The sequence below is a fragment of the Aquarana catesbeiana genome, linkage group LG03 (assembly GCF_042186555.1).
Source record: "Aquarana catesbeiana isolate 2022-GZ linkage group LG03, ASM4218655v1, whole genome shotgun sequence".
Classification (NCBI taxonomy): domain Eukaryota; kingdom Metazoa; phylum Chordata; class Amphibia; order Anura; family Ranidae; genus Aquarana; species Aquarana catesbeiana.
Window position 1 is genome coordinate 517753297 of NC_133326.1, and position 13692 is coordinate 517766988.

At 44.5% G+C, this 13692-nt stretch overlaps 1 protein-coding gene across 1 annotated transcript in view; it reads right to left on the reverse strand.

The window, feature by feature from the left end:
• RNF145 (ring finger protein 145) overlaps window positions 1-13692 on the reverse strand; it is a 104847-nt gene that overhangs the window by 44415 nt on the left and 46740 nt on the right. Inside the window, exon 6 of the mRNA XM_073621182.1 lies at window positions 9108-9283. Coding sequence (XP_073477283.1) covers window positions 9108-9283 — 176 coding nt within the window. The remainder of the gene's footprint in view (window positions 1-9107; window positions 9284-13692) is intronic.

Consider the following 13692-nt stretch of genomic DNA (forward strand, 5'->3'; position numbering starts at 1 on the left):
CAATCTCATCATTTCAATTTTACCAAAATGACAGGTTTGATAAACTGTTGCACAAACATCATGTGGCATTAAACTTGCAACTGCTACCTTTTAATACTAGAGGTTCTGTAAGTATATATTTTTTTTTTTTTTGGGAAGGCGGGGCAGAAATGCACATTTTAATGTGTGCAAAAAAAATGTTCCAGCAGCATAAGGGTTAACTTACATTTAGACTTCCACCTCCAACTCCTAGGTGAGAGATAGATGGCAAGGACCTTTGGCTGGGATCCAGGGAAATCAGAGGAACCCAAATCTAGCAAAACTTCAGCACACAGATAGATACACAATTGAAAAATGAGCTCTGAGATCCTGGCACCCTTTCCAGGTGGTACAGCCAGGTGCTGATTTTCTCTGTAGATTATAAAGAATCTAAATAATAGCCTGATACAAGAGAATAAAGTGGAACTCCAGAACAGCTGTGATTACACGCCTTTTGCCTGAAGTTGACACAGGACTGTCCACAAACCAGCCTGTCTTTGAGGGGAAGCTAACAGATTGGAGGTTCGGAACTGAGGAGGGGGCAGGGATAGAAGTGTCATTTCATAGCTAGCCCCTAGAAATAACAGATTGGACACAAAGGTCCGGGACATCTCTGATCCAGACTGGAGCAAAAGCAAACAAACATCCCTCCACTCCGACAAGTAAGGGTGCCCCTTCATTGTGAAGAGGGCTTCGGGGTCCAAGACGTGCAATGAAAGGATGAACCCACTTTTGACTTAAAGTGGTTGTAAAGCCACTTGTTTATGAACACACAATCCCCTGTGTTTAATAATGTTCTATGCCCTAGTGCATGTGTTTTATAAAAAAAAAAATATAAAGATTTGTACTTTATTTCACAGCGCCTCCCGGCGCTCACGTGACTGCTCAGCTCTCTCCTCTCCCTGGCTGACAACTACAGCAGGAGGGACCGAGAACTTCCGCTGATGTCAGCTGGGGAAGAGAGGAGGAGAGAGGAGGAGAGAACCGAGCAGTCACGTGATTGCCGGGAGGCGCTATGAAATAAGGTACACAAATCGTCATTTTTTTTAATAAAACACATAAACTGGGGCACAGAACATCATTAAACACAGGGGATTGTATGAAAATATTACAATTATGATAACAGCAGGAGGGGGAGGATCAAGGAGCGGACAGAGCTGACCGAAAGAGAGGGGAGAGGGGGGAGAGGACAGAGAAGAGATGCGGAATGACGGAGGCACATAAAGGGGCCATGGTGTCAGGGCACAGCAGCCATGATAAACCGTGGATAGTTTACATGGAGGAGGGCAGAAGCAGGCAGGATTAACCAGGTATTTCAGGTGATAGAAAGGGCCAAATTACACAGCCCAAGCACTGGGCTGCATAATATGCTTTAAGGGAACAGGATTTTTTTTTTTTTTTAGGGTAACAATCACTTTAAATTAGGATGCCTGGGTGGGAAAAAAATTTGCACTTTTTTTTTTTGTGGGGTAGAAGACCTTCTTCCCCATAACCTCCTGATAAGGTTTTCAAGGAATATCCCAAACAGGCAATCACCAATTGAATGGCATGGGTTTTGCAAGCAGGTTCAGCCGACTAGCCTTTAACAACAAAATTATGCACAGAGAGCAGTGTCATCCTAGAGACCTGATGAAGTACTTTCTCCAGGGAATGAACACAAAATAGCACCGAAGTTATGAGCTGCAATTGTTCCAGAAGAATAGGGTCCTCAAAGTCACGATAATGTTCTCTAATTGCTTGCCCAGTCCAGTTAGGAACAGTCTGACAATTGGGCATAGCCAGTTTTATGGCAAGACCAGAAAGAACAAAGGTTTGCCTTCAGTAGGGTTTTAAAGCTTCTACTGACAAAATCCTTAAAGGTGGGAACATTCTCAACAGGGACAATGAGACGCTTGTAGAAGACTGGAATGGCAAGATCCACTACTACTTCTTTGAAAAGCATACAAGGCCTTTTGCGAATGGAAGACAGAGAGAGAGAGAGAACAACTCAATCCCTGTACTGTATTATAGCCTGAGGTCAGTCTTACTGCTCAAAGCTCACAGCCATACCCAGCATAGATAAAACTTGAATTTCTAGCATTTCCAGCAACCATCCGAACCTAGCATAACAAGCACAATGGGTAACTCATCTGGATCCACCAAAAGTATTTAAAAAAATTAAAAAATAGGATTTTTTATAACAGCTTACCTGTAAAATCCTTTTCTTTCGATGGACATCACGGGACACAGAGCCATGGTAATAACTTATGGGTTATGTAGGTACCATTACGTATTGGACACTGGTCACACCCTAATCAGGAAGTTCAACCCCCTATATAATCCCTCCCCTTACAGGGATACCTCAGTTTTGTCCATCGAAAAAAAAGGATTTTACAGGCAAGCTGTTATAAAAAATCCTATTTTCTTTCTCGGACATCACGGGACACAGAGCCACAGTAATAACTGATGGGATGTCCCAAAGCAATGCCAACTGAGGGGGGGGGAAATCACAACCAAGTAGGGTGCAATCAGACCTGAGGACCTTGTACCGCTGTCTGCAGCACACTACGCCCAAAGGCGATATCCTCATGCCTTCTCACATCCACCTGATAAAATCTGGTGAATGTGTGGACTGAAGACCAGGTTGCGGCCTTGCAGATCTGAGCCATAGAGGCCTGGTGATGCACTGCCCAAGAAGCACTAATAGCCCTTGTGGAATGTGCCTTGATTTGAAACGGAGGAATCTTCTGTTTCAAACCGTAAGCTTGAATAATCAATTGTTGAATCCATTTAGAAATGGTAGCTTTTGATGCTGCCTGTCCTTTATTGGGACCCTCTGGCAGCATGAACAAAACATCCGTTTTGCGAATCTGAGCAGTTGCTTCCAGAGAGGTCTTGACTGCTCTTACTACATCCAAAGAATGTAGTGACCTCTCTTCCGGAGAACAGGGCTCTGGAAAAAAGGAAGGCAGAACAATGTCTTGGTTTAGATGAAAATCTGAAACCACCTTCGGTAAAAAATTAGGATGAGGGCGCAACACCACTCTATCCTAGTGTACAATCAAATAAGGCTCTTTACAGGAAAGAGCTGCTAATTCTGATACTCTTCTAGCAGAAGAGATGGCTACCAGAAAAATTAGTTTCCTTGTCAGCAAGATCAAAGGAATCTGACGTATTGGTTCAAAAGGCTGTTTCTGTAACACCGACAGAACCAGGTTCAAGTCCCAGGGGTTTAGGGACGCCTTAACTGGAGGATTAAGGCGCATCAGCCGCTGCATAAAATTTCGGACCAAAGAATGCGAAGCAAGTGGCCATTGAAACAATACTGATAAGGCCGAGACCTGGCCCTTGATGGTACTCAAGGCCAGCTTCATCTCTAATCCTAATTGTAGAAAATCAAGAATTCTACCTATGACATACTTTCTGGGATGCCAACCCCTGGATTCACACCAGGACACATAAGCTTTCCAGACTCTATGATAAATCACTCTGGAAGCTGGCTTCCTTGCATTGATCAAGGTAGATATGACAGGACCTGAAAGCCCATGACTCTTCAGAACGTGGGTCTCAATAGTCAAACCGTCAAATTTAGCGTTTGTAAGGCAGGATGGAACACTGGACCTTGAGATAACAGGTCTGGGCGTACCGGTAGGGTCCACGGGGAACCCACCGTCATCCTCACTATTTCTGCATACCAAGTCCTTCTGGGCCAAGCGGGGGCCACCAGAAGTACCGACTTCCTTTCCTGCCTGATCCTGCAAAGGAGTCGTGGCAGTAGCAGAATAGGCGGGAATGCATAAATCAGTGAGAACCGATGCCACGGAATCACCAACGTATCTGTCCCGCAGGCAAGAGGATCCCTCGTCCTTGCCACAAATCTGAGTATCTTTTTGTTGAATCGGGATGCAGAGAGATCTACATCCGGGACCCCCCATCTTTGGCATATGGCCCAAAAGACGTCGGGATGCAGAGACCATTCCCCTGGGAGTAACTGCTGGCGACTTAGATAGTCCGCCTGCCAGTTGTCTATCCCTGGAATGAAAACTGCCGATATGCATGGGACATGCATCTCTGCCCAGACTAAGATCTGGTTCACCTCCTTTTGAGCCGCTCGGCTCCGGGTGCCTCCCTGATGATTGACATAAGCCACTGCTGTGGCATTGTCGGACTGGATCCTGACCGGGCAACCCTGTAGCCTGACAGTCCAGGCTTTTAGGGCAAGGTATACCACCCGGATCTCCAGAATGTTGATGGGTAAGGTCCTCTCGGTCTTGGACCATAGCCCCTGAATCGCAGACTGTTCCAGAACTGCTCCCCAACCTGACAGACTGGCATCTGTTGTTACCACCGCCCAGGTAACCGGTAGAAAGGACCTCCCCTTCTGCAGGTTTTCGGGTATGAGCCACCACTTGAGGCTCTGACGCACCGCATGCGACAGGTGCATCAGAAAGTCTAATGCCTGAACCTTCTTGTTCCAGGCCGACAGAATACTGTATTGCAGTAGTCTTGAATAGAACTGAGCATAGGGAACTTCTTCGAATGAAGACACCATCTTCCCCAGCAGCCTCATACAAAGGCGGACAGAAGGACCCCTCTTGGTCCTGACTGTCCGAATCAGCTCCCTTAAAGCAGTAATCTTTGCCTGAGGAAGAAATACCTTCTTCTGGCTCGTATCTATGATCAGACCCCAAATACTCCAGTCTTCTTACTGTTTTTAGGAAAGACTTTTCTAGGTTGGGGATCCAACCAAGGTGTTCCAGATACTTGACCGTGGTCCTCAAGTTCCCGTTCAAGGAGGCTACCAACCGGTCTATCAAGAGCAGGTCGTCTAGGTATGCTATAACAGTTATACCCTGAGCCCTTAATCTGGCCAGAGGAGGAGCCAAGATCTTTGTGAACACTTGAGGTGCAGTGGCTATCCCGAAGGGCAGAGCCACAAACCGGAAATGGCTCCCTCCTAACTCGAAGCGTAGAAACCTCTGATGAGCAGGAAAAATGGGCACATGTAGATATGCATCTCTGATGTCTATCGATGCCAAAAATTCTCCTCCTTGTAGGATGGAGACTATTGTCCGAATTGATTCCATGCGGAAGGACTGAACCCTTAGGAATCGATTCAGATCCCTTAAATCCAGAATTGTTCTGACAACCCCATTTGGTTTTTGGACCGTAAAAAGGTTGGAATAGAAGCCCAATCCTTGATCCCTTGTGGGAACCACCATAATGACCTCTTGCATCAAAAGTCGCTCTAACGCTAGAAGGAGCGACTGCTTCTAATCTGGGTCTCTGGGAACACTTGATCTGAGGAAACGCGGAGAGGAAAATTCTTGGAACTCCAGCTTGTACCCTAAGGTTACCGTGGAGATTACCCATCTGTCCTGAAAGTCCTCCTGCCAGAGCTTTGAGAACTGTAGCAGTCTTCCCCCCACTCGAGCGAGCGGGGGCGCCCCTTCATGAAGAGGCCTTAGTGTCTTGTCTAGAAGAAGACTTCTTCACCCAGGACTTCTTTTGTCCCTGGGGTTGACTCTTGTGTCTTGCCCCAGACGGAGGAGGCCGTCGTGACTGCCTGGAGGCTGATGCCCCTGGCGCTGGGGAAAGAGTCCGTTTGAAAGAGGGACGCTTACTCTTCTTCTTAACAGGTAAGAGAGTGCTTTTCCCACCAGAGATTCTCTTGATATAGTTGTCCAAGTCTTCTCCAAACAACCTTGCACCACGAAAAGGAAACCCAGCCAAGAGCTTCTTACATGGTGCTTCGGCTGACCAATTTTTCAACCATAAGATTCTACGCATATGCACCAACCCAAGTGAAAGGCGAGAGGTTTGCATGATAGAAGCTTTGATGGCGTCAACAACATAACATAAGGCCGCTGGAAGGTTAGCAAACCCCTGGGCCTGTTGTTCAGGTAATACTTTGATGACCTGCTTAACATGGTCTCTTAAGTATTGACAGACTTCAATCGCTGCTACTGCAGGTTGAGCCACTGATCCTGCTAAGGAAAAAACATCCTTTAATAAGGATTCCATCTTCTTTTCCACAGGATCCCTGAGCATCTGAGCGTTGTCTACAGGACAAGTCAGGCTACTATTAATAGAGGAAATGGCCGCATCAATGGCCGGCATTCCCCACATCTTAATACATTTTTCTTCCATAGGATAAAGTGTTGAAAACCTTTTCGGCGGAAGAAATCGCTTATCTGGGTGATCCCACTCAGAATAAAGGAGCTTTTCAAGTAAATTATGAATAGGAAAAGCATGAGCTGTTTGAGAAGGTTTCAGTGACCCCAAAGAAGATGAAGATTCCTTAACAGATTCAGGTACGGGCAACTTAAATGTGGAGTGGACCAATCCAGTAAGGATCTGTACTAAGACTTTCTCCTCTTGGGAAGTTGCAGAGGGTCCCTTCTCCACCTGATGAAGAGGAATCATCCGTCCCATCCTGATCCTCTGAAAGGGATTCATCTCCTTTATCCCAGAGCTCCTCTGTCAGAGGGTCTTGGGAAACAGAGGAAGGCCTAGTACGTTTTATTCCATTGAGTGAAGCTGTAATCACGGCCATTAATCTTTCCTCTAACCCAGAAATGGTTGAGGAAAAAAACCTCTTGTGTAATGTATACAGGGGCTGAAGTGCTGGAAGCAGGTACAGCCCCTGACCCCAACGGCTCTCCCTGGCTAGCCGTCCCTGGCCCCTCAGGGGGGAGGGTGTAGCAGACAGGGGGTCCTCAGAACCTGACCGAGATCTCCTAGTGTCTCTGGCTCTGGGGTTACTTGAACCTCTTCTACCCATAGTGCAAAGCAACAAGGTATGAGGTATCCAAAAATGAACACTGACTGCTGAGTTATGTAGTCCGGCAAAGCCTTGCTACCAAATGCCCAGTCTGGTGTTACCTTAGTAAATGCAGACTAGGAGAATGCCTGTGTCCCACCTTACATGTGACTGTCAGCTCTGTGTCCCTCCAAGGCTCAGAGCACCTGTAAAGTGTGCTTTAAATAGCCATGCTTTCTGGCACTGTGGGCGTCTGAGCACGCTGATGCTGTGCTGACGCCCCGCGCCCCCCCCCCGTTTTTGAAAAAAACGAGCGCTTCCCACACAAGCCGACCCTTCCTGACAAGCATGGAGGAAGGCTGGGGGTGGAGGAAGAAAAGGAGGAGGCCGGCAGTGATGGGGCCTGCTGCAATAGCGGCCTGGCGGCGGCAGCGGCGGTGACAGTGCGGTGTAAAACCGCCTTACAGCACACCTGTAGCCTCCCCCTAGCCTGGGGGGAAAATCCCAGATGAGAAAATCCCCCATCCATCCTACCTGGAGCCGGTCGGAAGAGCCTCTGCAGCGCCGAACGCTGAGACAGAAACAGCATGAGAAGGTATGTGCTCTTGGCAGCCCCCGGTGGTCACAATAGGCATATCATGCATTTACCTTAAAGGAGAAAACCCACTAGAATTCACACATTCTGTGGAATCTCCTCTTACCTTATCCAGCCGCAGGATTCGGTATACACAGACCCAATCTTCACCTCTCACGGTGGGCTCAGTTTTGAAAAAAAACGCCAGAGACTGGGGCCCCCTACGAATAGGGGGATCCGCAGTTCTGGCCCTGTAAAGCACTCAGCCAGAAATTAGGAGGTTTAAAGCCATTTTCTGATCTGCGGGGTCCAGCTCTCTAAAAAGAGAAGCGTTACAGGTAAAACCTCGTTTCTTCGGACACGAGGCCCGGGTACCATCCAATTCGGCCATGAAAAGACACTTTGAATGGATCTGGTTCGCCTGGCTTGCCCCAGTATAGGATATCAGGATATTCCCTTTGGAGTTTCAGCACAGGACATCTTTACTCGTCCAACACCTAAGACACTGGCGTAAAAACTGAGATATCCCTGTAAGGGGAGGGATTATATAGGGGGTTGAACTTCCTGATTAGGGTGTGACCAGTGTCCAATACCTAATGGTACCTACATAACCCATCAGTTATTACTGTGGCTCTGTGTCACGTGATGTCCGAGAAAGAAAACTTTTTTTTAACTGGAGTTTCCACTTTGAATGAATGGATGAATGAATGAGTGACTTTCATAGCGCTACCTATGCGAACTGAATTGCCTCAGGGCGCTTTTTAAGACTGATTCAGATATCTATGTGAGGCTGGGTTCACACCAGTGCAAATTGGATGCGGATTTCTCAGCATCCAATTCACATATCAGGAGATTGTGACCAGCTCTGTATTGAGCCAGTTCACACATCTCTGGAGCGGCTCCAGTGCGAATTGCACTGGGGTCCTGTGCGTTTTCTGGTCCGTTTCAGGTCCGAATTCAGCCAAAAAATTCAGACTGAAATCGGACCTGCAACGATGAACAGGGATGCACCGGACCCCTGCTGTCAGCCGCTCCGTGCTGAGGTGTGAACCCAGCCTTAGTTGCATAAAATATATTTAGTGACTATCTACCTGGATTAAATGATAAAAAAAAAAAAAAAAAAAAAAAAAAAAGAAAAGCAGGCTAGCAATCACGGACAATGGTAAATATACTGTTCTATACTGCTCAAATTTTTTTTTAAATTTAGCAAAATTTAACAGCACCCAGATGACCAACCAAGTCTTGTGATAAAAAAATGTTAACTCTGAAGTGTTAGATGGCCATCTCTCATCTGTTCACATAGACACACACTTCATTTCCACACTATCTCTGGAATGTGATAAGCTTTCCAAGCCAATGAATATTAAAATGCTGACTAACATGCCAGATTGGTATTTAAGGTCTACGCCTGACAGGTCACCCGTGTTATCTGCTTTGCATCGGACGCACCCTAGCAACCAATATACAAAGCAGGTTATTAGCAATCATCTTGGGTGATAAATATGAGAGAATCACGAGTAACCTCAGAAATGTTTAGGCTTCCCCAGCCCTTCACTGCCAGATGTTTATGGTTAAGTCAGTGTCAGAATGAAGACGAAACATTTTTCTGTAGAGTGCTGCTAAACATATAATTAAAGAAGGTATAAACACTAAGGGGATGTCATTTTGTTTGCTGAAGCACTATCAAACAATTGCTATGTTTTTTTAATCCTGTTCTTAAAAAGTTTTTCTTTTCACCTAAAGTGTTTAGTTTATCTGTTTACTGAAACATACCTTGTAAGAAAAAGAAAGAGGAGCCTCTCCCGAGAGGTAGGCTGGTCGCGTGTGCTAAAGTATGTGTAGATCTGAAGAGCAAAAAGGACCAACCAGAAAACCATAAATAGAACTGGGACCACAAGCTGATTCCACAGTGACATTCCCAGGGCCAAAAGACCATACACTTCTACCACCTGTAATGCAAGAAGAAACAAAAAAAAAAAAGTGAGGTTAACAAACGGAATACACCCATGGCGACAGAAGACATAACCCATTCTGATTGGATCAAAAGGTTGAACAGGATTTTGTTTTTATTTGGAAATACAGTTTATGCCAAGTGGTTTTTAAATCATTCAAAAGTGCCAAAACCACAACTTGGAGATATATATTTTGCAAATGAAGCTGTGAGCCAATATAAAAAGAATCCCACACTGAGGTCTTTAAAAGTGCAATTTATTTAATCTAACAACAGTAAACAGTCATCTGAATTCTACAACAGGCTCTTCTATGTGCTGGCCTGTACCTTTAGTATTTTTTTGTATCAGGTATAAATGTCTGCAATGTTCAATTAAGACAGTAATGAGAAAGAAGCCACTGTCAATCATTTTGTTTTTTTGTAACCACTCCGATAAGCACGTCTGTATTTGGTGGGCGGCTGAGAGAACAATGGGAAAAAGCATGGGAAGAAATGGAGCATGCATGCTGTGGTGGCAAATCTACACAGACAAGATCTTCTGCAGATAGAAGCCTCCTGAAATAAGGAAGTAGAAATAACTGGCAAGATAATCAGGTATTTTATTCTTACTGAAACCCTATAGAACAAAACTAAGGACACATTGATCACTAAATTTATGCTAATATTTTCTTTTTGGTTTACAGACATTTTTACTAGTGACACAATGCATGTTAACATACAGCAATGGACCTCTAAAGTGTGGATCCGTCCTTATGGAAACACTGACTTTGGCTAGAGGTCTGTGCTAGATCACCTTCCTCCAACAATACTCTGCTTTTGGCCACTAACCGTAATGGGAGTCTCAATGACCAAAAGAGTCATGCAGCAGGAAAAGAACCCAAGTGCCACATAACTATCAGACATTGATATTCACATAATAAATCCATCTGTGTTTTGTGGGCCAGGGAAATTGGAATTCAGTTGACAGTTTACTACTGTTAGACTAACTAGAGATTTACGTTACTCACTTTATTGAAATCTGTATTTGGATCACACCGAGGCTGCTATAGCTCTGTACGCATGGAACAAAGAGATTATCTGCATTCCTGACTCTCTCAGTCAGCTCCCTCTTGCCATCGCAAGTTCCCAAGGAAAAAAAAATGCAAAACTGGGAAAGTGCCTAAAGCAACTACACTGTGTGCACAATTATTAGGCAAGTGAGTATTTTGACCAAATCAACATTTGCATGCATATTGTCCAACTCCAATCTGTATATACTTGAATGCTTATTGGGTTTAAGCATATCAGGTGATGTGTATTTGTGTAATGAGGGAGAGTGAGACCTAAGAAGATCAACACCTTATATAAAAGGTGTGCACAATTATTGGGCAGCTTCTTTTCCTCAGGCAAAATGGGCCAAAAAAGAGATTTAACCGATTCTAAAAAGCCAAAAATTGTAAAAAGCCTTTCAGAGAGATGCAGAACTCTTGGAATTGCTAAGATATTGGGGCGTGATCACAGAACCATCAAAGTTTTCTTGCAAATAGTCAATAGGGTCGCAAGAAATGTGTTGAGAAAAAAAAAAAAAAAAAGACGCAAATTACCTTCCAAAGATTTGAGAAGAATCAAATGTGAAGCTACCAGGAACCCATTGTTCTCCAGTGCTGTCATATTCCAGAACTGCAACCTACCTGGAGTGCCCAGAAGTACAAGATGTTCAGTGCTCAGAGACATGGCCAAGGTAAAGAAACCTCACTTTTACGTTCTTAAATATTCAGGTTTGAGGTTTAACATTTAGGATTGACCGAGAGCACTGTAGGTGTTCAATAATGACATAAATCCTCAAAAACACAACTTGTTTAATAATTGTGCACACAGTGTAATAGTAAACAGCAGAAAAATCCCTTATCACGCTAGGACAGCAAGGATGATACTCTACAACTTAAACAAAAAGCTGACTTTAGGCCTCTACCAGGGATGCCATATTCACTCAATTCATACAATTTGCAGGTACACTGTACACTATATTACCAAAAGTATTGGGACACCTGCTTTTACATGCACGTGAACTTTAATGGCATCCCAGTCTTAGTCCGTAGGGTTCAATATTGAGTTGGCCCAACCCTTGCAACTATAACAGCTTCAACTTTTCTGGGAAGGCTGTCCACAAGGTTTAGGAGTGTGTCTATGGGAATGTTTGACCATTCTTCCAGAAGAGCATTTGTGAGGTCAGGCACTGATGTGGACAAGAAGGCCTGTCTCACAGTCTCCACTCTAATTCAACCCAAAGGTGTTCTATCGGGTTGAGGTCAAGACTCTTTGCAGGCCAGTCAATTTCCTCGACCCCAAAATTGTGCATCCATGTCTTTATGGACCTTGCTTTGTGCACTGGTCCGAATCATTCGGTGGAGGGGGGATTATGGTGTGGGGTTGTGTTTCAGGGGTTGGGCTTGGCCCCTTAGTTCCAGTGAAGGGAACTCTTAAAGAGGAAGTAAACCCTGATGGGTTTTGTTTCCTCTTAGTACCCCTGCAAAGTAAAAGCATAATGGGCTAGCATGCATCGCATACTAGCTCATTATGTGGCACTTACCTGAAAACAAAGCCCACGTTGTCCCCGCTGGAGGCCGCATCCATCTTCGCCCCACTTCCTTCCGGGGCCGCGGACTCTGGTTCTGTGACTGGCCTGAGTCGAGTGACGTCACTCCCATGCATGCGTGCGGGATCCGTCAGTCATGGCACTTGCGAGTGAAGAAACAGCATGGAGGGCCGTTTCTTCACAATGCATGTGCCGATGACATCATCGGCACAGTTTACAGTAAATATCTCCTAAACGGCGCACATTTAGGAGATATTTCCACTACCTAAAGGTAAGCCTTATTTTAGGTAAAAGTCACAATCAGAGGTTTACAACCACTTTAAAAGTGTCAGCATACCAAGACATTTTGGAAAATTTCATGCTCCCAACTTCCTGTTCCAACATGACTGTGCACCAGTGCACAAAGCAAGGTCCATAAAGACATGGATGAGCAAGTTCAGGGTTGAGAAACTTGACTGGCCTGCACAGAGTCCTGATCTCAACCCGACAGAACACCTGAATTAGACTGCGAGCCAGGGCTTCTCGTCCACATCAGTGTCTGAGCTCACAAATGCGCTTCTGGAAGAATAGTCAAACATTAGACACACTCCTAAACCTTGTGGACATCCTTCACAGAAGAGCTGAAGCTGTTATAGCTGCAAAGGGTGGGCCAACTCAATCATGAAACCCTATGGATCAAGAATGGGATGCTAATAAAGTTCATGTGAAGGTAAAGGCAGGCATACTAATACTTTTGGTAATATGGTGTATATGGACAGTATCTTGTTGAAAAATTATAAAAATTACCTAGACAAAGCTTCTGTAGTCACCAGCAGTGCATGTTTTTCAATCTTATTCAAAGAATGTGCAGTAAAATAATTTGTGTATTTTTAAAATTGTAATAAAGTGGTGCTTCTTCTTTGAGGACCACAAAGTACGCAATACTGAATATTATGGAGAACTAGGACTGAGAATCACTGCAACCAGTCTTTAAATGTCTTTTTCTGTACCACAGAGCAACTGTTCAGTGACCATGATAATGTGTACAATGTTTGAATCCTAGCAAATTCATTTAATCTTTGGCAGATTTTATTTTTTGGCATCCCTGGTTCTAGCACATTTGCTAGAACCAGGGATGTGCAAATCATATCGCCCGACACCCAGAACATGCAATTTCGGGCACTGGGCAGGTTACTTTTTTTTTTTTTTTTTACATTTACCCCCGCTGCGGGCAAGCTGCAGGGTTTACTTTGTTTGCAGCTGGAGATTCTCTTTTCACTAAAAACAATCTGAGTGGCTAGTTAGCCATTAGATCACTTTTAGGTCGTCCCCCCCCCCCCCCCCCCCTTTGCTGGCGTTTCTCAGGCTTACCATTCTCACCTGCGAGCCCAGGAAACATGGATCTGATGCTTTCCAAAAAAAAAAAAAAAAAAAAAAAAAACACTGGCAAGCCCAGGAAACAATCCAGTGGTTTGCACGACTGGCCATAGAATAGAGGTGAGACCAGATCGTCATCGTCTCTCTTCACCCTTATGAGGCTGGGAGCAACGTCATAATGTTGGATGTAAACAATTTTTTTTTTTTTTTATAAAACTCTGGATCAATTTTTTTTTTTTGCACAACGCAAGGTCTCTCCCCAACCTGCTAGTCCTGGGGCGTGGTGCATAGGGGATAAACAGCGCAATGTTAAAGACATTAAAAGTTTAAGTTGCTATAAAGCCCCTTTCATTTTTAAAAAGCCCCAGACATTACTAAAAGCATCTCTAGCTAATAAAAAAACATCAATCCATCACCTTATTTAAATACAGTTTTGGTTAAAAAAAAAAAAAAATTATTAGGATAAGTAGATTGTC